The 26367-nt window shown below is 35.5% G+C and overlaps 1 protein-coding gene across 10 annotated transcripts in view; it reads right to left on the bottom strand.

The window, feature by feature from the left end:
* ATRNL1 (attractin like 1) overlaps positions 1-26367 on the bottom strand; it is an 842049-nt gene that overhangs the window by 420143 nt on the left and 395539 nt on the right. For all 10 annotated transcript variants that reach the window (XM_045362239.3, XM_074002848.1, XM_005566518.5 and 7 more), the window contains one exon: positions 16327-16388. In XM_045362239.3, the coding sequence (XP_045218174.1) occupies positions 16327-16388 (62 nt within the window). The remainder of the gene's footprint in view (positions 1-16326; positions 16389-26367) is intronic.

Raw genomic sequence — 26367 nt, 5'->3', positions numbered from 1 at the left:
ATGTAAAACATGCTTCTATAAATATGGTTCACATGGCTTTGATGACATGGAATTGTTGGGCCATAGAGTATATGTAAATTCAACTTTAGAATATAATGTCTACTTGTTTTCAAAGCCATCGCATCAATTTCTAGTGTACTAAAAGTATTAATAGTTCCACATCCTCTCCAACACTTGGTATTATTTGTCTTTTTCTTTTTATCCACTGTAGTAGGTATATAGTAGTATTACATTGTGGTTTTAATTTGAAGTCCCAGATAAAAATTAAGTCGAGTGCACTTGCGTATTTTGTTGGACACTTGGATGTCTTCTTTTGTGACGTGTATGTCAGTTTATTGTCATTTTTGGAGGAGTTTTCAGACTATTTTTAATTGATTTATATGAGTTACATAGTGTGAATATAAGGCCTTTGCCTTTTATACAGTTTGCAAATATTTCATACCACTGTGTGACTTGACTCATTATAATGTGAATGGTGTCTTTTGATAAGAAAAAGTGTTCTTTTTTTTGTAGTGTAATTTTGTTATAGTATTTTATGTGTCCTGTTTAAGAATCCATTCTATATTCTAATGTTATGAAGAATAATTCCTACATTACCTTCTAGATGCTTCATTGCTTTTACCTTTCCTCCTAGAATTTATTTTATATTTGAAGCAGGGATCAAATGTCACTTTTCCCATATGCATAGGTAATAGATCTAGTACCTGATGAAAGTTTTCTTAAAGCACTAAACATTGAGAGATAGTCCTTGACTTGGTAATTAAGAATGACTACTTCCATTAGAGCCCTCTCCACTGTTATTTCTTTTTTTTTTTTTTCTAGAAGGAGCTTTGTTCTTGTTGCCCAGGCTGGAGTGCAATTGCATGATCACTGCAACCTCAGCCTCCCGGGTTCAAGCAATTCTTCTGCCTCAGCCTCCTGAGTAGCTAGGATTATAGGCACGTGCCATCGCTCCTGGCTAATTTTTGTATTTTTAGTAGAGATGGGGTTTCACTATCTTGGCCAGGCTCATCTCGAACTCCTGACCTCGTGATCCACCTGCCTCACCCTCCCAAAGTGCTGGGATTACAGGTGTGAGGCACCACGCCTGGCCTCTGCTGTACCCTTTAATCCATCTCTCTTGTACTACCTTGACTTTAAAAGGGATTGAGGTCTTGTTTATACTCTATAGATAATGTTGATATTCTCTACAGAGATATTTTGTTTTATCCATCTGGAGGCTATGGTCACGATGTATCCAAAGCTTTCGAAGTGCTTCTTGAGTCTGTCCAGCAGGAGGGTCACCCACTGTTCAGTCCAGGGCCAAAGCAGAGTTCTACCTGAGTTCAAAGCAGAGCTCAGTTCTCAAATTCTTTGGTATGATAATGTTAATTAGGATCAGATTAGCACACAGGCAGCTCAGGGGTGATCCCAGAAGTTTATAAAGCATTTGATGGGAAGGCTTTTCTATCTCCATTATCTCTCAGGTCCTTTCTGGTTTTGTGGGCTCTACTTTTCCATCATATGGCCAGAAACTACACCCTTTTCCTATTGCGCCACGTTTTGTGCTGGGAGGACAGATAAGAAGGAAATCAACAGGGTTTATCTTGGCTCTCTGTGACCAGAGCTCCCCTATGAATAGAAGAATATTCCTTTCCCTTGGGATTTTGGTTCTTACAGCTTCCTGCTGTGAGCCATTTTGCTGCTGCCCATGTTCCTGCTTCAACTGACTGGGGTATGGGTGAGTGAATTCAGGAAAGGGAAAAATGGAAGGGAGGTCTCCCTCATTCTCTCTGAGTTTAGAGTTCCCTTTTCCACATCATGGGCCAGAACTAGAGGACTTTTCCCTGTCCAAACTATAGTAGTTACTTTCAAGTTTCAAATTGCATTGACTTCAGGTCAGGGGGCACTAAAGGGGAAAAATGGCAAACTTCTAGACAGTTCAACAGTACTTTGAATTCAGGTGTTCTCTGCTCTGCCTGCTGATATCATATACCAAATAGCTGCCCATGAATTTTGTCCAGGTTTTATGGTTGAGTTCAGTTAGAGAAAAAGAGACGTGTGTTTACACACTCTTACCCGGGACTGGAACCCTATGGTGAATGTTTGACAAAGTTGCAAAAGCATTTCAAAATGGAAAGGATAGTTTTATAACAAATCATGGTGGAACAACTGGATATCCACATATGGAATAATCAGCATTGAATTACACCTCAACATAAACAAAAAATAACTGAAACAGATCACAGATCTAAATGTACAACATAAAAATACAGTCACGTGTCACTTAACAATGGGGATATGTTCTAAGAAATGCATCATTAGACAAATTTCATCGCTGTGCAAACATCTTAGAGTGTGCTTAAACAAACACTGATGGTGGCCAGGCGCGGTGGCTCATGCCTGTAATCCCAGCACTTTGGGAGGCCAAGGCAGGAGGATCACGAGGTCAGGAGATGGAGACCATCCTGGCTAACACAGTGAAACCCCTTCTCTACTAAAAATACAAAACACTAGCTGGGTGTGGTGGTGGGCACCTATAATCCCAGCTACTTGGGAGGCTGAGGCAGGAGAACGGTGTGAACCCAGGAGGGGGAGCTTGCAGTGAGCCAAGACTGCGCCACTGCACTCCAGCCTGGTGACAGAGAGAGACTCTGTGTCAACAAACAAACAAACAAACAAACAAAAACATTGATGGTATACCCTACTACACATGAAAGCCATTGGTATAGCTTATTGTTACTAGGGTAAAAACCTATATAGCATGTTACTGTATTGAATACTGTAGGTAATTATAACACAATGGTTTTTGTGTATCTAAACATATCTAAACATAGAAAAGGTACAGTAAACATACAGTAATATAATCTTATAAGTACTATCATATATGTGGTCTTTGGCCAAAATGTTATGTAGTGCATAATTGTATAAAACTCTTAGAAAGAAATCTATGTAAACTTGAGTTAGGGAGAGTCCTTGGATATGACATCAACAGCATAATCAATTTTTTAAAAATGCATTAAATTGAATTTTATAAAAACTAAAACTTTTCCTACATTAAAGATACCATTAAGAGAATGAAAAGACAATTCAAAGACTGAGGGAAAATATTTGCAAATCACATCTGGCAAAAAGAGTTGTATCCAGAATATACAAAAAACATTCAATATTCAAAAATAAAAAGCAAAACTAAAAAGCAATTAAAAATAGGCAAAAGATTTGAAAAATACTTCACCAAAGAAAATGAAAGTATAACTAATAAGCACATGAAAACATATTCAATGTCATTAGCCATTAAGGAAATGCAAATTAAAATTACCACAAGATACCACTGCACATCTATCAGAATGGCTAAAATAAAAAATGTTGACAGGACCAAGCACTGGTGAGAATGTGCAACAACTGGAACCCTGAGCTTTGCTGGTTGCAACACAAAATTGTGCAGTCACTCTCTGAAAAACAGTGGCAGTAATTATAAAGATGAATACATATCCACCCTGTGATCCAGCAACCCTACTTCCAGGTATTTATGCTAGAGAAATGAAAACTTATGTTTGTGTAAAACTTGTATGTATGTTGATCATGCAGCATTATTCATAAATACCAAAAAATGTAACAATCCATATCTCTCAATGGGTGAATGGGTAAACAAAGTGTGATATATCCGTATAATGAAATACTACTTAGCAGTGAAATGAAATGGACTATTGATACAAAAAACTGCCTTGGATGAATCTTAAATGCAGTAGGCTAAGGGAAAGAAGCCATTTGAATGACATTCAGGAAAAGGCAAAACTGTGACAACAGAGATCAGGTCAATGGTTGCCAGGGTGTATGGGTGGGGAGAAAGTCTAACTGCAAAGAAGGTATGGGGTATTCACTGGGGCTTTGGAATTATTCTGTATCCTGGGAGAGCCGGTAATTATAACAAATGATCCATGTGTTAAAACTCACACAACTGTACTCCCCTCAAAAGGAATTTTACTGCACAGAAATTTTTAAATGCTTCCAACAGAAGTAAAAAACAAACACACAATAAGGACCAAAAATATGCTGGAAAAAAAGGCAAGTAATTAACCACTGCCCCGTCTAACAATGAAAAAGTGACTGGTATATTTAAGTATGAGAATACTTATGCTTTGAATTATACAGGTAAAAGGAAGCTTTTAAACAGTGGAGTTAATAATGTATGTTTAAAATAACCACTTTGGCTAATTTACATACAATATATTGATAGAAAGAAGGTAGAACTGGGGTTCATGTAGAGTATTAAGGAAAGAGGATTTCAATGAGTCCCAAGTATTCAAGTGAGTTAAACAGTGACACCTATAACTGAGCTACAGAAAACTGGAAAAAAAGAAAGTTTGCCAGTACAGTAAATTCAATTTAAAGCATGTTAAGTTTGAGGTGTAAAGCAATATTTAAGTCAAAGTGTAAAGTTACTGACATGACTCTCGGAGAAATCTATTTCAGCATCTAGTACACTAAACCTCAACTTTGTAAACTAGATGGTGAACACCGGTTTGACTAAGTTGCAAGAAAACGTACCGTCACTAGTTTACTCCCAGTGCATTAAATATTTTGCTTTACAAGAACAGTTCGGTCCTAAATAGCTACTTTATTCCACAACAAAACCATGGAGAAAATTCCTAAGTAAACTTCCAATACTGTAAGAAATCATGTATTGTTTCTACTTAGCAAAATCCATATCTTCAGGTCTCATTTCCATTCACATATCCATCATTATAATCTCATTTTTTTAAACGGGGACTTACATGTATTTGTAATTCTTCACAGTGCCTTTACCCATTTTTAAAAAACTTTCTGGCAAATATACCAGGATTATACCACTTTGATATAGAGATTCTGTGACTAAATTAGGTTTACTTTTTTCTCTAGGGAGTTACATTTTCTTCTTTTTTCTCTTTCAGAATATCTTTATGTACAACATGATTAAATGTCTTATTTTTCCCGAATCATGAACACCATACTTAGCTTTGCATTATTCTGCCCACGTGCATGCTTGCTTCCATGTAGCCATCTTTGATTGTTTTTTTCAAGTGCTTAACTCTTATTATTTCTTTGCCTGTTGTATTCTTTAGATTCTTCTAATCTTTCATTTTTAATTCATCTAAATATGCATCATCTCTCACCACTTTATGCCCACCAAGATGGCTATAAGAAAGGCAGTTAATACAAACTTTAGTAAGAATGTGGAAAAAATGAATGTCTGACCCTTGCTGGTAAGATTATAAAATGATACGTCTTCTTTAGAAAAAGCTTGGCAGTTTATCACAATGTTTAACCTAGAGTTACCATGTGACCAACAGTTCTACTCCTAATTATATACTTAAGAGAAATGAAAACATACATCCACATAAAAACTTATACACAAATGTTCATAGTAGTATTATTCACAACAGTGAATAAAGAAGAACCCAAATAACAATCAACTAATAAATAGAGAAATAAAATGTGTTATACACATAAGATGAATTACTATTCAGCAATAAAAAGAAACGAAGTACTGATCCATACTATGTTATGGATAAGAAACATTGTGCTAAATGAAAGTAACCAGTCACAAAAGAACACGTATTTATTGTATGATTCCATTTACATAAGATGTCCAGAATAGGCAAATCTATGGACAGAGAGTAGATTAGCGATTTTTCAGAACTAGGGGTATGTGAGAGGGAGAGGAGTGACTACCGATGAGTACATGGCTTCTTTTGGGGATGATGACATGTTCTAAAATTGATTGCGATAATGGGTGAAGAATAACTGTGCACTTTCAATTGGTGGATTCTATTATATATGAATTGTATCACCAAATAAAACACAAATTAAAATTAGAAATTGGAAAATATGTTTAAAAATTAGACAATGATAAGTAAAAGTAAAAATGTTAAAGATTTTTAGTTCTCCTATACGATTCAGGAGGATAAAAGAGATACCGATTAATATTATTGTTAGTTAGGGAAATACGCTTGTTAAAATTTAAGAGTAATCATTAAATAAAAAATATAAAACTATAATTCCTAAACTGCTAAAAGGAAAATAAAAGAATATTGGAAGCTCACTCAATTAATAAAAATCAGAGAGAAGAAAAAAGAAAATTTCCATTTATTTCCCTGTCACATAAAATTAAGAGACTCTCAGATTATTAAAACAAAACAAAAACATCCAGATATTTTTGGTATAAAAGAAACACACACAAAATATAACAACAGAAAAAATGTTAAAAGATATGCAAAAAGACACAGACACATTCTAATAAAGAAATACTATATTGATGCTAAAAATGTTCTTTAATGCAAAAAGTAACAATAGGAACAAAGAGAAATCCAAACGATTAAAACAATAATTCAACTCCACTCTCAGTAAAGGATAGAACAATCAGACAGAAGATAAAAAAAAGAAACAGAGGTCTAGAGCAATGCAATAAACCACCAAGATCTAATAGATATATACAGGATACTCTATATAAAAACAACAGAATACATATTCTCCTGAAGGGCACAGGAGACATTCTCCAGGACAGAATATATGTTAGGTAATAAATTATATCTTGAAAGATTTTAAAATATAAATTATAAATGTACAAAGTGTCTTTGCCACCCACAGCGGGATAAAGTTAGAAATCAATAACAGAAGAAAAACTTGAACATTAAAAAATATATGGAAATTACCAACACACACTTGATCAATGGATGAAAGACAAAATCACAATGAAATTAGAAAATATTTAGAGAAATGTGAAAATTAAAACACAACATACCAAAACTCATGGAACCCTGCAAAGCAGTGATAAAAGGGAAATTTTTAACTATAAATATACTAAAAAAGAAGAAAGATCTCAAATACACAACTTAACTTTACAACTTAAAGGACTAGAAAAAGAACAAACTAAATTCAAAGGTAGCAGAATGAAGGAAATCATAAATATTAGAGCAAGATAAACAATAAAGAAAATAGAAAAACAATAGAGAAAATCAACAATACCAAAAGTTGATTCTTGAAAAAGAGCAACAAAATTGGCAAACCTTTAGTTAGACTGACTAAAAAAAATAAAAGAGAAAGAAAACTCAAATTACTAAATTTAGAAATGAAAGTGGGGTCATTATTGCCAATTCTACAGAAATAAAAATGATTATAGAAGAGTATGATGAACAACTGTACACTAATAAATTGGATAAGCTAGGTGAAATGGACAAATCCCCAGAAACATAAAATCTACCAAGGAATAGAAAATGGAATAGATCTATAACCAGTAAGGAGATTGAATCAGTAATCAAAAATACCACAACAAAGAAGCCCTGAACTCAATGGCTTCACTGATAAATTCCACCCAATCATTTAATAAATAACTAATACCAATGCTCAAACTTTTCCCAAAAAGTGAAGAGGAAGGAACAATTCCTAAATCATTCTATAAGGCCAGCATACTACATATTAATGTCTACAGAAAGCAGCTGAAGCAGATTATTTTTAAGGAAGGAAGGGAGGAAGGAAGGAAGGAAGGAAGGAAGGGAGGGAGGGAGGGAGGGAGGGAGGGAGGGGAGGGAGGGAGGGAGGGAGGGAGGGAGGGAGGGAGGGAAGGAAGGAAGGAAGGAAGGAAGGAAGGAAGGAAGGAAGGGAAGGAGGGGAAGGAAGGAAGGAAGAAAGGAAGGGAGGGAGGGAGGGAGGAAGGGAGGGAGGGAATGAGGGGAGGGAAGGAAGGAAGGAAAGGGAAGGGAGGGAAGGAGGGAGGGGAAGGAAGGAAGAAAGGAAGGAAGGAATGAAGGAAAAGAACGGAAGGAGAAGGAAGGAAGGAAGGGGAAGGAAGGAGAAGAGGAGAAGGAAGGAAGGAGAAGAGGAGAAGGAAGGAAGGAGAAGAGGAGAAGGAGGGGAGGGAGGGAGGGAGGGAGGGAAGGAAGGAAGGAAAAATAGGCAAAATTCTCAATAAAAGGGTAGGCACAATTCTAATATAGAAAAAACTTCAGAGTATTAATATTGTAAATATGTCAATGAATTTGTAAAATGAAACAAAGAGGACAATTTCCATTAAAAAGTCAATTACCAACTAGGTCAAGAAAAAATTAAAAACCTGCATAGACATAAATATTACTGAAAGTTAGTTAAATTTAAAAATCTACCCTCAAAAATATAAACTACAAAAAAAAAATACAAACACATTACCAAAATCATTTTTTACAGGTTTTATACGTCAGTTCTATCAACTATCACACACAACAAATAACTATTGTGCCAACCACTAAGATATATACTTCTCTGGCCGGGCATGGTGGCTCACACCTGTAATCTCAGCACTTTGGGAGGCCGAGGTGAGCAGATCACTTGAGCTCAGGAGTTTGAGACCGGCCTGGGCAACATGGCGAAACCCTGTCTCCACCAAAAATACAAAAAAAAAAAAAATTAGTCAGGCGTGGTGGCAGGCACCTGTGGTCCCAGCTACTCGGGAGGCTGAGGTGGGAGGATCGCTTGAGCCTGGGAGGCAGAGATTGAGTGAACTGAGATTGTGTCACTACACTCCAGCCTGGGAGGCAGAGTGAGACCCCATCTCAGAGAGAAAAAAAAAAAGTACTTCTTTGATCGCTGATGGCAGAGAGCATAACTGACTGGTGGCCCCAGCTACTGCACTCTGAAATCCATCATTTTATTCACACTGAGCCCATGCTTCCCAAGGGCTGTCCTTAGTCAAGGACTAAATATGGCAGAGATACCAAGGCAGGCCTGTTCCTGGGAGATGGAACACTCCACTGATGGGTGACTTTTGCTCAAGGCTGCACCACTGGCATTAAACATTCTTAGAAGTGCCTTGCATTCTCAGGCTCTTTCACTCACCTTCCCTTTCTTCCTTCTCTCCCTCACAAAGGCAGGTAGGCATTGTGGTCTAAAGGTTTCCCATTATCTCCCCTCCTCTCTCCCAATTTCCCCTTACAGGAGTTCCCCTAACACATTTATTGCTTATCTTATCTCATCTTGGCTTCTGTGTCTGAGAGGACTTATGGTCCAAGAAAACAAAAGGTAAGATGGAGATGAGGAACTGATTCACTCACTGACTGGCAGGCTAAGAGGACAACATCCATGTTGGTGGGTGGAACACAGTTCCTGGCAGAAGACTTAAATTGCTAGATTTCACCGGTAGTGACCTAAGAAAATGCCCTGATAGAGAAAAAACTTGAAGGTACAGCAATTCAGGCATTTGGAAGATGGGGAAAACACCTTCAAAAGAGAGTGGAGTAGACTGATTATCATTACGTTGTACTGATACCTGCAGAGGGATAATGAGAGACTGAAGGCCATTAAAAAACCTTACTGGCTAAATAAAAGAGCCAGTGGGTCTCTTTCATAGCTTTAAATGAGGCCCTGATGACTGACAGTAGAAATGCCAACATGAATGACCAGCAGGATGATGATCTAATTGTTATAGAATTGCAGAGTTCCGGAGATGACAGAATGCTAAGTCAAAGAAGTTGTGTTATACGAAAGGGCCATGGTTCAGGAGACCTAGGAACCTGAAATATGGGATAGGAATATCTGAATGAATGCTTCTGAAGATGTTGGTTTTACCGCCCGCTTTCCTAGTAATACTTAGCATTTTGTTATGCTGGAAGACACTAAAGAGTTCTTTTCTCTCTTAGGTAACAGGTGCCCCCTCACAAGCTGTCACCACTTCTTTTCTTGGCTGCCAGACTGATAAGTGGGATTAAATCACAGCATGACCCAACTGAGCCTGATAAGAAAGAAAATGGATTGCACAATTGAAGCAGGTGCAAGATTTAAGGAGCATGTACTGGCAGGGGCTGTGGAAGTATGACTAGATTTAAATATTTGATAAAGGGCAATGAAATGTTAAGACTGGATAAATAAAAATTCATTGATTTTGGTGCACATTTTAGGGACCACAGAGATGTAATATCCTACTGAGGATTCCAGGGAATGGAGCAAACTTGTTGCTAGAGTGACTCGTAGAAGCCTGACAAATGCAATGTCCAGTACAAGTGAAATTGAAATGCCTGAGTTGTCCTGGTTTATGGAAGAGAAAGTTATAAAAACACTGAGAGAAGAGGATATGCTGGAATGGTTCATATTATATGAGGCCAGAAGAACTACCAGGTTGTGTTCCATGGGAGGACTGAGAGGACACCCTATGCATTAAGGCTGTTATGAATATGCTGATGAGAGAGGCACCAGTATTATAAGGAGGCTTAGAGTTGGCTCTCCTCTACAGAGCATGCCTGAAAATAGGAGAGATAGTCACAGGGCTAGGTTTGTTAACTGCCATAAAAAGATGGAGACCCAGAGTTAGAGGACAGGTGTCAGTGCTTAACTGCCAGAATCCAGAAACCACAATTACCATAATTAGATCAACAAGACTGGATGAACTGCCAAGAGGGTTGGCTCACAAAGAGTTGTAGGAATTATTAATAAAGCATGGTATTCTGAAGGGCAAAATAGGTGGGCAGCTAACAGTGGTACTATTTAACATCTGGTTTCATTTTAAGTGAGAATGAAGGAACAGGAGACTGAGGGTTGTTGCTTCAATGGAGGGCCATGTTTCTCTTCACAGTTCCCAGATTTCAGCTAATTTTCAAATTCAAAACCCATTAACTAATCAGGTGATTGAGTCTATAGAAGGAAGGTCCTTGAAACATTTTGAAAAGTGGGTAAAATGATCCCTGAAAATACCTACACCATATACTTAATTATATACACAGGCATATGCATGAGAATATATAGACAGTACAGGAGGAATAAGCAGACATTTTGACTTCTATTGGACATGAGGGTAGAAGCGACACAGACAGCCAGGCATTCAAAATATCATCCTGGCCTCTTATTAGAGTTGGGGTGTTCAGGGGGTGGGGGCACATAACAAATTCTGACTAAATTCTTGCTCACAGTGTGCCCACTATGTCAATGGAGCCACCCTTTGGTCATTTCCCCACTCTTTAAGTGTATAAATAGACCTGATGTACAAGGTAGCTGGAATAACCCCTACACTGTGTCCAGGGTTATAGGATAAGATCAGTCATAGTGGAAAAGACCAACTGGTAATCTCTGAAACTACCCCCAACTGGACAAGTTAATAAATGCAAAATGTTATGTCATCCAGTGATATAGAAAACTAATGCCACCATTAAAAGTCTGAAAGGTACAGGGATAGTAGTCTCTACCAAATCTCCATTTATTTCTTTACAATAAATAATTCAGACTTTCCTGACTCAGATACATCTACTTTTCCATTTTACAAATTTAAAAAATAATTCTTTTCAATTTTTGAATCATTTACTATATTACTTCACAGCAACAACAACAACAACAACAAAATCCTTTAGTTCAATAAATAAAAGGACTGAGATTTAGAGAAGCTAGGTGACTGCCATAGTTTGGATATTTGACCCTCCAAATAAAATGTTAAAATTTGACACCCCATGTTAGAGGTGGGGCCTAATGGGAGGTGTTTGGTTCATGGGGGTAGATCCATCATGAATGGATTGGTGCCATCATTGTTTCTCATGTTCCCATGAGAGCTGGTAATTTAAGAGTCTGGAACTTCTCTCCTCTCTCTCTTGCCTACTTTCTCACCATGTGATCTCTACACATACGAGCTCCCCTTCCTTTTCCACCATGAATGGAAACAGCTTGAAGCCCTCACCAGATGCAAATGCCAACACCATACTTCTTGCACAATCTGCAGAACCATGAGCCAAGTAAACCTCTTTCCTTTATATAGGGTTACTCAGCCTCAGGTATTCTTTTATAGCAACACAAATGGACTAAGACAGAAAACTGGTACCAGGAAGTGGCATGTTGCTGTAAAGATACCTAAAAATGTCAAAGTGGGTTTGGAACTGGAATGCTCATAAGATAGGAAAATGAGGGAAAGTTTGGGACATCTTAGAGATTGGTTAAGTGGCTGTGACCAAAATACTGATTGAAATGTAGACAGTAAAGGCCATGTTGAGGGTCTCAGACTGAAAGGAGGAAATAATTCAGAACTGAAGCAAAGATAACCTTTGTTATACCCTGTCAAATAACTTTGCTACATTGTGTCCATGCCAAGCAGCAGTGCTCAAGAAGTGATGTGGCTGCTTTTAACAGCTTATGTTCACATGTGGGAGCAAATGAATAACCTAGAGTTGGAATTTATAATCAAAAGGAATAAAAGTTTGTAGAATCTTCAACCTGGCCATGTGGCAGAGAAGCAAAGAGTGTTTTCAGAAGAGGACACCAAGAGTGCTGGGGTAGCAAACACTTGTTAAAGAAAGTAGCATGAATAAAAGGAGTCAGGTACTATTCATAAAGACAATGGGGGAAAGACCCTGAAGGCATGTCACAAATCTGTCACAATTCTGGGCTTCCCATCACAGACCAAGAGACCAAAGAAGATGGTATGGTTTTGGATGACAGGCTTGGGACAACATTGTCATGTCCCATCTCTAGAAAGTGTTCCCCAAATCTCACTGCTCAAATGGCCGCAGGTATTGCTCCTGCTGCCACTGAAGGAGGCTAGAAAGTATGAGTAGTAGAGGCTTGGCAGCTTCCACTGAGATTCCAGGGGATGTATTGAAAAGCCTGAGTGCCCAGCCACAAGCCTGCCATAGGAGTGGAGACGCTGCAGACAGATGCTAGTGAGGCAATGCTGAGCAGAAATATGGGGTTGGAGGGCCTGAATAGAGTACCCACCAGGGAAATGCCTAGTAGAGCAGGGCCATGGTGCATCCATGTTCCCAGGGTACAGGATGTGGAACCAAGGGAGATAATTTTGGAGCTTTAATATTTAATGTCTTCCCTGCTAGATTTTGGATTTTCATGCAGCATGTTATCACTATATTTTGACCAATTTCTCCCTTTTGGAATGAGATGTTTACTCAATATCTGTTCCACCATTGTATCTTGGAGATAAATAACTTGATTTTGATTTTACAGGCTCACAGCTGAAAGGAACTTGCTTTGAGTCTCAGGTGAGAGTTTGGACCCTGGACTCCTGAGTTGATGCTGAAACAAGTTAAGACTTCTGGGAAGTATTGGGATTAAATGATTATAATTTATATGTGAGAAGGACATGAGGGATTTGAGGGGCCAGGGATAGAATGCTATAATTTTAATATTTGAACCTCCAAGCCACATATTGAAATTTGATGCCCAATGTCGGAGGTTGAGCCTAATGAAAGGTGTTTGAGTTGCAGGGGCAGATCCCTCGTGAATGACTTGGTGGTGTCCCTATGGTAATGAACTCATAGAGTTCTCACTCTATGAGTTCCCATGAGAGCTGGCTGTTTAAAAGAGTCTCTGGCTCTCACCTCTTCTCTCCCCATGTGATTGCTACACATGCCAGCTCCCCTTCCTCTTCTGCCATGAGTGGAAGTAGTTTGATACCCTTACCAGATGCACATGCTGGCACCCTACTTCTTGTACAGCCAGCACAACTATAAGCCAAATAAACCTCTTTTTATAAATTGCCCAGCCTCAGGTATTCCTTTTCAGCAACACAAACAGACTAAAATAGTGACCTACTTAAGATGGCACAAAACATTAAGAACAGAGCCAGGCTATGTCTGGAAGCGATCTCCCTAGTACTGGCCCAATTACGTTGAACTACACACAACATAGAGGTAAAATCTAACAAAGAGTTTGAGAACTGGCCCCTACAGAACTATGGCTAAACTGCAAAGCTGACACACTCAGCTCTTTTACCAAAATAACAGCAATAACAGTAAAAATGGCCTGATTGAGGGGTCTCCATAAATGTTAACCTGTTTTAAAATCTCTTAAAGTTTAGCAGTAACTTTATAAAACTTAATAATTAATAAGCTTCAAAATATCCTGTCCATATTTTTCTTAACAGTGATGCATTTTTAAGTGATCTAATTTACATTTCACTACTGGAAGAATTTAAATGACAAAAAACCCATCAAATATATTTTATCACACACAAAGATTAGAATATTTTATTTTACATTGTCCATGATGACAACATAATAAATAGGATCATCTCTAAGACATGGTACACATTAACAGTAATTTTCTTTTACTTAACAAAAGAGCTATTGAATTTAAATATGCACACAAATTCAAAAGCTTAAAATAAAAAACCTCAAGATTCAAATAATTTACATACATATTCAACTATGTGAAATTTTGCACTTAACCAAACTTCCAGTGAATTTCCATCAAGACTATTCTGCATCAAAAAGTTTTTTTTAGGCGAGATGTGGTGGCTCACACTTGTAATCCCAGCACTTTGGGAGGCTGAGGTGGGCAGATCATCTGAGGTCAGGAGACCAAGACCAGCTTGGCCAACATGGTGAAACCCCATATCTACTAAAAATACAAAAATTAGCTGGGCGTGTTGGCAGGTGCCTGTAATCCCAGCTACTCAGGAGGCTGAGGCAGGAGAATTGCTTGAACCCAGGAGGTGGAGGTTGCAGTGAGCCGAAATAGCAACACTGCACAGCAGCCTGGGTAACAGGGTGAGACCTGTCTCAACAACAACAACAACAACAACAACAACAACAACTAAAGTTGTTTTAATGCATTCAATAATGCTTGTTCAATTGTAACTTCTAGTACTTTCTAAAACCATATTGTAACTTTGTTAATAGCCTTAAAATTCATTTGTTTTCTGAAGTAAAAAGTTATAAAATATTAAACATATTTGAGATGTTTCCTCAAATTTCATTTTAAGGAACAAATTTAAAGTATGAATGAACTTTTTACACATATTAGTGATAAATAAGTTTATCAAAATACATTATAGAAATTATAGTATTTTAAGGTGCATAGACGAACATGATTGTTTTCAGAGTAAACTGACCAATATGGCAAAGGTTTCTCTTATCAAGAGAAGTAGAAAAATGAACAAGGAATGTGTGAATTGTAGAAAATAGTTTACAAATCTGAAGGGCTGTAAATAGAAATGAGAAATTGAAATTGTTATATATGGGCCCATATGGAGGAATTAGGAGAGATATCAGAGGGAGACAGATTTCAGCTCAGTTATAAAGAACAATTTGTTATCTGATGATAGAAAATGCTATCTGAGGAGCTGGTGAGCTTCCTGTCATTAAAGGCATTCAGGCATAAAACTGATCAGTGGTTGGGCAAATTATGTCCACAGGCTGAATTCAATCCACTAGGTGTTTTTATAATAAAGTTTTATTGGAACACAGCCACTCCCATTTGTTTCCATATTGGCTTTGTCCACTTTAACGCTATAGAAGAAAAGTTGCATAGATGCGATGAAGACAATACAGCCCACAAATTTTAAAATATTTACTATCTGGCCCTTAATGGAAAATCTTTGCAGACTCCAGTGAATAAGGTATTAGAAATTCAAATACTTTATGGATGTCTGGACAAGACAATCAACAAGATGATGTTACTTTGTGCTTAGAAAAGTTCCAAATACATCATCTGTGCTAAGGACTGAGTTGTGCAGGTCTTTACTGTATGGCAACCCAGCCAAGTTGATGAGTGTTGGTTAAAATTCATACTGCACTATTTTCAAAGTTGTGTGCCATGATGTGGGGCTTTATCTGCCAGAAAGAGAAGTCATACTTGTCTAATTTGCACAAAGCCACCCAAATGACCAGCATAAAATTCAAACATGAATAACAATGTTAACAAAAATAAGATCTCTTCCAATCCAGAGGATCTACGATCTCATAACACAGACATTCTATAACTTTAATTCCTAACCCAGAGTCTCTATATTTACATCCCATGGAAATGAAAATAAATGTTCCCTGAAAACAGTTTTCATGTTTTGACAAATGCTACAAACTATAACCTCTACTGCAGAATGACACATTGCAAATTAGCATTTTAAAAGCTCTGAGAAAGATTGCCAGTTGAAAACCAACCAAAAGAGCGCTATTTAACTTTAGGACACATAGCATTTTACAAAGTTGCTTCACTGTGGAACCCTTTTTATGAACCTACAATGAATATGTCACACAATTAACAAAATTATCTAATAAATAAACAAATTGGTTTAGTTCTTGTAGATGTAACTAATCCATGTGATGCATGCATTGTTAATTTCATTAATTAAAACAGGCTATAATTATTTATGTGATGGGGGACACAAAGTTATCCTCTTTCCACTGAATCCATTAGCCATTAAATAGTGTTAACAGCAAAATAATCTTGCACAAGTACACTTCAGCTATGTTCCCTCTGCTCTGTGGGATATGTTTAAGCATATAAAGCTATTCAAGACACATTCTATGATACTTTAAGGTTACAGAATTGGTCAATTATCTAACAGATTGACAGCACATATATCAGAATATAGGCTTGACAAGTTCAAAGTCAGTCAAAGCAAACTTTTACCTGAAGAAGGTGACAAAAAACTGCACAAGGTCCATGATTGTATTGTGTTGTGAGAATGCAATCTGAAAAATCAAAATAAAAAAAATTGAAAGTATGTTCTTCTCTAAAACCTGTGGTGATACTTTGTGACATTTGTAAATATAGTTTTTCTAAATCACCAAGACATTTGGATTGTCATATTATAAATCAAATATGTGATGGAATCAAAACTTCATCTAGAATACCTAATATATCCAACTGCTAATGATGGTCATAGCATAGAATATGACATGAAATATTTTAAAAACGATTAGAAAATTACTTTAAGGATATATGCTAAGAGTTTCATGTGAAATACTACGACAGATTAAATATGCCTAACCAAAACACCCAAATTTTCAACTCAGTTAAGAAAATAGGGAATTTTCTCCCTATATATCTTCATCTGGAGAAGCTTCATATATATATATATATATACACACACACATATATATATACACACACACACACACAAATGTTTTGTTTCACACCATTCAAATAATAAAATATGTCACATCATTTTAAAACTTGTTAATGTTAATAAGAAGTTAATTTTAAAAGGTGAAACTAGCCAAAAAAGTTAAAATCATTCTCCATTTCTGTTAACATTATAGAGATCATACTATAACATCTGCCTTGAGGAAGAGTATTATAGTGTATCATTCAACAATATAGCATCTGGATAGAGAATAACTGATGGTGTAATGTGGCTTTTCACTTACTAGCCCTGTATATTTTGAAAAACTAGTCTATTTATCAGTTTCCCCATATGCGAATGGTAATAATAAAAGCATCTACCTTATAATGTTATAGAAAATCTAACTGAATTAATACAAATTTAATGATTACCATAATTTCTGGCATGTAAAAGTTACAATATAAACATTATTAAACTTCTGTATCATGTATAAATGAGATGTCAGTATAAGTGAGTTTTCTCACATTGCTGAAGCTAAACCATTCAGGTATTAAAATCTTTTTCTTTTAATAATATTTTATGAAAATCTTTCAAAAACATAATAGAATTTCTACTGAAAAGGAATGAGTTTTCTCTCCTGCTGTAAACAGCTGGAAAACCAGGTGAAGTATATGAAACAACCAATTTCAGGAATTGGACAAGTGGCCGGAGATTATGATCCCTGAGTGAAGAAAAACTAAGGAAATGAATCCTATAATTGTCCCAGCTTTCAGTGCAAGGAAAGAACACTAAGGAATTTAAATGGCATTCTAAAATAAGGGATGTCAGTATTTCTTATGTAAAGAATTACAGTAAGTTGAGAAAATGATTCTTTGGCATGTACATGTAAGCTTAAATATAGTAATATTCATTTCCTACGAGCTTCTAAGCTATTGAATTATGAAACACTTATACAAAGGCTGAAGAAAGATACTGGCATAGGAGATTGGTTATAGGTGAAAATATCATAAAAGATTAAAGAAAAAACATCTTTTAAAGTTTAAAATACTGAATTTTCTTCCTAGGTGATTGTCCATAAGAATGTCATAGAAATGAAGCTTATCAAAGAATATTGTCAACAAGAACTTAAATCCATGGTAACAGAATTCTGGAAACAATAATTAAGAACTAACAGGAAAATCTTCAAAATGATAATATTTTGAAATCATAATAAAGAAAATTAGTTTAATTAAGCAATAGGAGGAAACCTTATGCAGTGTTGATAAATATAAATGAAAAGGGGGTATAAGGAGCTTGAACAAAGGCTTAAATAAATTAGCAAATATATAAAAAAAGAGAACAGATGAAATAACAAAATAATAAATATAACATAAAATTAACAAAATAAGATAAAGTACAATTGCAGTAAATATCAACAGGCTGAATCCACATTGAAAGACAGACATTTTTGCAGTAGATTAAAATATACAATTCAGCTTTATGTTTTTAGCAGAAAACACATATAGAACAGTGACACATTTTTATTCAAAATATAAAATACTGTAAGAAGATATAATAGGCCCTTAAAAACAAGAAAACATGTAAACCAATATTAATGGCAAAGTGAAATTCAAAGTCAAAACCTGATCAAATAAAACACTGAGACAAAGAAAATATAACAATAATAAAACAATATACACCAAAAATACAGGCCAAATAAGTAAAAACACAATGCCTGGACATATAAGGGGAATTTGATAATGACAAAATTTTGGAAGAAATTATTAAGATGCATATCTCTTTTAAAAGTTATCTGATCAAAAAGACACAAAATTAATCTATTTAAATCATTTAAATCATGTAAAAATATTCAAGAAATAGTCACTAAACAAGTTCTGTTCTAGGTGCTAGTGACACCATTGTACTAAGACAAAGCTCCTATTATTTTGGTGTTTATTTTCTAATAGCAAGAGGGAGAAAATAACCAGGTAAACTTGTAGCGGGATATCATAATTGTTGACAGTGGTGTTTTTAGTGGGAAAAAAAAGATATGGGCTAGGAGGATTTGCGGCTAATTTGGATCAGGTGGTTAGAGCTGTTGGCCACACTAAAGGGGTGATATATGAGCTTTTATCCAAATAAGATGTTTAAAACCACAAAAATGTCTGTTGGTAGAGGTTTCTCAAGTGTAAAGATGATGATTAGGTTAGACATGTTTATGAAAAGTCATAAGATCTGGAGTATTGTGAGCAAAGGACAGAGTAGTTGTAAATAAATTCGGACTAGAAAGCAAAAAGCAAGTCACATAGGTTATTGGCCATGACAAAGAGTTCAGAACATATTATAAGGGCAATGGGAACCCATGGAAAGTTTTGAGCTCTCGGAATGACATGATCTAACTCTCAAGAAAAATATCATTCTGGCTGTTGGGTGAGAAAGAAATAACTGAGGGGATCCAGAAGATAAGAGAGGAGGATATTTGATTTTTCTAGTCATAAGGTGACAGTAGCTTGCAGAAGAGTAGTAGTCATCAAGACAAAAATAAGTAGTTGGGAACATAATTTAGAGAGAGAAGTGAGGAGACATGCTGAAGGATTAGATATGACAGGTGAATGAAGGAGAAGAATCAATCATGACTATTGCAGTTTGCTCTCACAAGAACAAGTGAAAAGATATTTCTACTTACTGAGAATAGAAAAGGGCCATGAGGATCAAGGGAGAAATAAGAAAAGAAAAACTTACTTAGAATATGCTAAATGTGAAATACCTATTAAATGTTCAAGAGTAGACAGTAGCTACTAGCTTGAAGTTCAGAGGAAAGGTTAGATTTAAAAATTTGGAAATCAAAGGAACATAAATGTCATTTTAAAATCATGTACTTGTAATGATAGTCCCTAGGAAACAGAATAGATGCAGAAGAAATTATCTCTAAGAGGATATTCAGGGCCACCCCATCATTAGTGCTTAAAAGAAGAACTGGAAAGGTAGGTGGGAGGAAACCAGGAAAGGGTTGTGTCAAGGCGGTCAAATAACAGAAATGTTGCAATAAGAAAGTAGTGGTTGATTTTGTTGGTTAAGATGAGGATGAAAATATGGCTACTGGATTTAACAACATAAACTTCATGAGTAATTTACACAAATGAACTTTCAACAGAGTGGTGGGGATGTTAATATAAACAGAATAATATACGGAGAATGTGGAACCTGACAAAGTAGAAACAAACTACAGGCTGAACTTTCAAGAATTTATGTTACAAAACAGAGCAGAAATCAACAAGAACACAGACGATTTAAAATATATATTTTAATCCATAGAACATTTTAAAAAGAAGACAATAAACACTGTATAGAGAAAGTATTTTTAAAAATCTAAATGGTAGCTTTTATGAGCTGTATTAACATATTCCAATAAAATAAAATTAAAACTATAATTTCAAATATGGCCAAAACAAGCTTAACTACTTAGAAATTAACAAATGCAATCCATGAGACAGAGTTCTGAGTGGGCAGTGGGAGTAGCAGGATAGTTTTTGATATCCTTGACTGCCAATATTAAAACATACAGCAGCTAAATTGAAAAGCCAAAAACAACAACAACAACAACAACAACAATTCTAACAAAAGTAAGTGGCAGATTATCCCCTTAAATGCCAAAACATAAACCGGTATGGGTAAATGACAAACCCAAGGTGTATATGCTACCAGTGTCTATGAGGCAGGAAAAAGAGGGAATCAACAGGAAAACTCAAAAGTTTCAAAAAGGTATTAACTAGAACTAGGCCAGTCCAATTTGAATAAAAAAGTGAAAGCAGAAGTGTAGAATTGCTCAATACAAGAGTAGGTTAGTTCAAAGGGATCCTGAGGAAGTTCTAAAGAAGCCTGGAACAGTTGGAGTACATGAATTTTCAAAAGCAACCAGTCAAATCTCTATCCCAGGGCAGGTCTCATAATGAGGAGAAACTGCTAAAAGTGAAAATGAAAATTAAGCAGAACAAAGTAAATATAGACAAAACAAAGAAGGTCCAACAAAAGTGGGGAAAGGAACTGAGATGGAAAATTTTCAAAGAGTAAGTGGCACATTTGCAGGGGAAAAAAAGTATTGATTATTAACATATATGATATTCAAATATGGGCCTTCACTAATCCATTTGTGCAATCCCTATTTAACTCATTATTATCACTCCCAAATATCTGCCATTCTTTAACATATAAAAAGATTTTGCATTTCTTTAATTTAAACGGTAAGTAAGTAGTGGGAGTAACCAACAGAGTAACAATATACTTAAATTGGTGAAGCACACGATTCAGGCTGGAATGGCAGAATTTTATTATGGTTTACCTGCCATCTGTGGATCCATATAACTAAGTGCCTTATAAGAAAGATCATAATTTCAGGCAAGTAAGCAAGACATACATACACATGAAACATCTCTATATATTTTTTTACATCTGTCCAAAGAATATTTGAATAAATAAAGTAGCCAGGGGAAAAATGACTACTTCTTCAAGTAAAAGTCATAAAGTAAAGAACCAAAACATTCTAAACTTTGAAATAATTATATTATCTATCTCTACCTATTAATAAATATAATAAAGACAAATGTAAAGAAATATGAATGTTATTTTGATTCCAGCTTGTTTTCAGAGAATAAGGTGAAATACCATTTCTGGGGGGGTGATGAGACACTTGGACCTCCCAAAATTAACACTATTTTTTAAATTATCAAAAATAATAGCTGCAGTTCAAATTAGGTTACACATGATACTTGAACATTAAGTAAAGTACTGATTGAAGACCTCAACCAACTCCTGCTACAGATAATACTCTCCTACCTTTTACAATAAGGACTATTAATGGTGGGATGAAGTTTATGGGTAAAGTCTCTATAAAAAGTACCATCTGAAATACGGACTTTCTTAAAAACTGATGCAAGGGACACTCAGAGTAACTAATCTGTTAAAATAAATGGCACTGAAAAGTAAATGTAGACTCAGCACAAGCAGTTTTTGTACTTGGAGTCCCATCTGGGGGCTACAGGCTAAGGTTGAATATATTCCATACTGGCTATTCAACAGAAGAGTCAACACTACAATTTGTTGTACAAATATTTCAAAATGTTCCTCCACCCGAGACTTTCCATAGAAAATTCCACAGAAAATTGCCTATGGGAAATACTGTTGCAGTCCATTGTCAGGTACATACTTTAAAAATAAGATGTAATTGATTATGGAAATGGAAGGCAGATCCAAGGATGATTTGGTAAAATTAGAAAGCAATACCAAGCAGACACTAACTCAGATTCTCTTTCAAGATTCCCTCTTATGGGGTATACATTTATGCATATATCAAATAAATCACTAAGTATCTATTATGTTCTGGGCATTGTACCAGGTCCTTGGATGTATCAGGGAAAAAATAAAAAGCTAGCAGTGAAAAAATTCTTACTGGGAGAGCAGATAATAAATGGTGATAATAATAAATTATATAATGTGTTGGAACTCAGTACGTGCTATGAGAAAAAAGAACATGAAAAATATCCTGTCTTCTTACTATTCACATGGGTGGGACAAGAAATCGCTCTTTAACGTCTAAAAATATGCAGAAGTGCTGAGATCAAGCAGAAAAATTAGATATAGAGAGCAGCAGAAAGAAATGAAGCACAGCATTAGGTTCAAGTGTATCTGGCTATTCTCAGTTTTTCTCTGTCTATAATAGCATACAGCAATTCCAGTACCCTTCTAATAAAACTGGAGGGTGCAGGGGTGCCCAATCTTTTGGCTTCCCTGGGCCACACTAGAAGAAAAATAATTGTCTTAGGCCACACATAAAACACAGTAACACTAACGATAGCTGATGAGCTAAAAACAAAAAGCAAATTGCAAAAAAATCTCATCATGTTTTAAGAAAGTTTACAAGTTTGTGTTGCACTGCATTCAAAGCCGTCCTGTGCCACATGTGGCCCGTGGGCTACAGGTTGGGCAAGCCTGTTTTCTAGGAAAAGGAATAAGCACAGACAAAGGAGAATCATTCTTAAGTGATGTTGGGCAACTGGTCTTCACATGGTTTGCTCTGTATCATGTAGGTCTCACCATAAATATTATACTTCTTAAAGACACTCATGTAAAGTAGTTTACTGCTCCCTTACTCTATAGTATTGTATAAAACTATGTTTTTTTGTTTTTTGTTTTTGAGACAGAGTCTCGCTCTGTCGCACAGGCTGGAGTGCAGTGGCCGGATCTCAGCTCACTGCAAGCTCCGCCTCCCGGGTTCACGCCATTCTCCTGCCTCAGCCTCCCAAGTAGCTGGGACTACAGGCGCCCGCCACCTCGCCCGGCTAGTATTTTGTATTTTTTAGTAGAGATGGGGTTTCACTGTGTTAGCCAGGATGGTCTTGATCTCCTGACCTCGTGATCCGCCCGTCTCGGCCTCCCAAAGTGCTGGGATTACAGGCTTGAGCCACCGCGCCCGGCCAAAACTATGTTTCTCAAACTACAATCTAAAATTATTTTATGTTACTGGTTGATGATTAGTTAAAATGTCTTTTTCCCACTAAAATACAAGCTCCTTGAGAATAGTAGCCTTGTTCATACTGTTCACAGCACTCTTTCAATGACTAGAACAGTAGTTGGTAGACAGTAAATAGAAAGAATTCAATAAAACTATTGAATAAATTATTATAAATAAATGAATATAATTTACAAATATGTATAAATAAATAACTTCAAGAAATCTATTGAATTAAATAGATTCAATAGCAAGATTTAGCACAGGAGTATTCTTAGGACTTCATATATCCTTATTAAGAGCTATGAAAGGAAGAAGGTACAGATGTTATTGTGTCTCAATTAGGTGGCATTACATGAAATATCATTTCTTAATGTATTAAAAATGATACCATTTTAAAAGAATGTTTATTTAGCCAACTGCTTTTAAAAAACAGTGAGACAAATCAATAACGGCACAATATTCTAAATATGTATTTTCTATGAAAGTATAGCTTCTCAGGGTATGGGATATTTATGATTGTAAAATCTATTATGGTCTAATTAGGAAGATACCTATTTGTTGATGCCATGGCTAGAACATGACTCTTGCAAATAACGTTTTCCATTTTAGTTCTGTGGTATTCCCATGAAAAATATATGTTTACACAAGTTACATTTAAAGTTAGTTTTAAAACTTAAGCCAGTATAACTGCACCTTTGTAATTCTGTCTTCTGTAATAATTTCATTCATTATCCAGTGATTATTCAAAAAAATATAATCAAAATAAAAACTGATCAATGATACAATTTCATATTCTTATCTCCCCCATATGTTTAAAGAACCCCAAAATAATTGATAATGGGACAACATGCTAAAAACTAAGTTAGCTGAAACTACAGTAACCCTGATAATACATTTTGTCAATTCAAATGTAAATGTAAATTCATATTGAAAACATGTCCAGAATCTAAAACTTGAATTTAAGATATGCTATATTTTTCATGAATTAACAATAATGATGAATATTTTAAATTTTCTAATTTTATGAAAAAGTTACATTAAATGCATTTGGACAGAGAAGTAGATTAATAGCTCGATATTTATTACAAAATGTCAAAATTTGTGAGGGAAAAATTCTTATTTTATGAAACATAAATTGATGTTTTTGTGCAAAATGTCAGCTTGCCATACATAATAAGCTCTGATATATTTAAGATAAACAAAAATGAAAATATAATATAAAAGAATGTGCTAAAATTATCAAGTTCATCTAATAAATTGAAGGGAAAGAGAGGGTCTTGCAAATCACTGTTTGGATTAAAAAGCATAGTTACATAAAGGAAGCTAGTTAACTAGTCATATCTTAAAGACAATCGGACTGCTTCAGGCAAGTAACTTGAGATCTTATTAGGTTATATTCTTACTTGTTCTTTTAAAAAATATAAATAAATTCAAATTGGAGATTAAATTAGCTGTTACTAAGATCCACTATGATAATCTATTCCATATAAAATTGCAACATATAATTAACATAATGATATAATAATATGTATAATTCAGACAAGGTAATATTTTTTAAAATATGGTTACACAAAAAATAGACAATTTCAAAAGACAAAATAAAACATATTTCTGAAATAAAACATAAGGAATAAATATACCAGACAGTTCTGCCTAAGTATCATAGCATATTATTCTGATGATAAATCCTTGGATATTGTTTATAAATATTAAATAGTTTAAGTTCTTTCTATAGCAAACACATGCCTAATGAATGAAGGCACTCATAACTTTCCTCATGGTTTAATACACAAACTTAACTGACAAAATGCTCTCTTTAATCCCAAAAGATGTTTCTGTGATTATCCTCCAAACACTTCTTAATTCCCTTGCTGAAATTTCCTCAGTGTTTCTCCTTCACTTTTAGTTTGACGTCCAATCACATTAACATATCATATACCAATCTTAGAAACTTAGCCCTTGCTTCTTTCTCTGCTAATAGCGTTAACACTGCAGTCAGATCACAGTACAGGCATATGTTAGAGATGTTGCAAATTTAGTTCCAGACCACCGCAATAAAGTTAATATCACAATAAAGTGGGTCCCAAATTTTTTTTTGGTTTCCCAGTGCATATAACAGTAATGTTTACACAATGCTGTAGCCTATTAAATGTGCAATAATATTATGTCTAAAAGAAAATGTACATAAAATACTTCATTGCTAAAAAATGCTAATGATCACCTGAGCCTTTAGCATGTTATCTTTTTGCTGGTGGAGGGTCTTGCTTCAATGTTGACGGCTTCTGCCTGATCAGGGCAGTGGTTGCTGAGGGTTGGAGTGACTGTGGCAATTTCTTAAAATAAGACAACAATGATATTTGCCACATTGACTGATTCCACCTTTCAGGAAAGATTTCTCTGCAGCATGCAATGCTGTTTCATAAAAATTGACCAACAGAACTTCTTTTGTAATTGGATCGAATCCTCAAATCCAGCTGCTGCTTTATCAAGTTTATGTGATATTCTAACTCATTGTCATTTCAACAATGTTCACAGTATCTTCACCAAGACAAGTTTCCATCTCCAGAAACTACTCTCTTTACTCATCCATAAAAACCAACATCTCATGAATAAAGTTTTATCATTACATTGCAGCAATTCAGTACATCTTCAAACTCCACTTCTAATTCTATTAATATTACTCATGCTACCTCTACCACAAGTGCAGTTACGTCTTCCACTAATATCTAGAACCCCTCAAAGTCATCCATGAGGGTGGGAATCAACTTCTTCCAAATTCCTGTTAATGTTGATATTTTGATCTACTCCCATGTATCATGTATGTTATCAAAGGCAACTAGAATGACGGATTCTTTCCAGAGATTTTTCTTTGCCTAGATTCATCAGAGGAATCATTATCTATGTCAGCTATAGCCTTACAAAATGGATTTAAATAAAAATAGTACAAAAAATCAAAATTACTTCTTGATCCACAGGCTGCCAAATGGTTACTGTAATTAGACCATTCTTGCATTACTATAAAGAAATATCCAAGACCGGGTAATTTATAAAGAAAAGGGGCTTAATTGGCTCATAGATCCACAGGTTATACAGGAAGCATGATGCTCGCATCTGCAAG

Source organism: Macaca fascicularis, chromosome 9 (genome assembly GCF_037993035.2).
Source record: "Macaca fascicularis isolate 582-1 chromosome 9, T2T-MFA8v1.1".
NCBI classification, from domain to species: domain Eukaryota; kingdom Metazoa; phylum Chordata; class Mammalia; order Primates; family Cercopithecidae; genus Macaca; species Macaca fascicularis.
The sequence above is the reverse complement of the archived record's forward strand: the minus strand, read 5'-3'. Positions and strand labels throughout refer to the sequence as shown.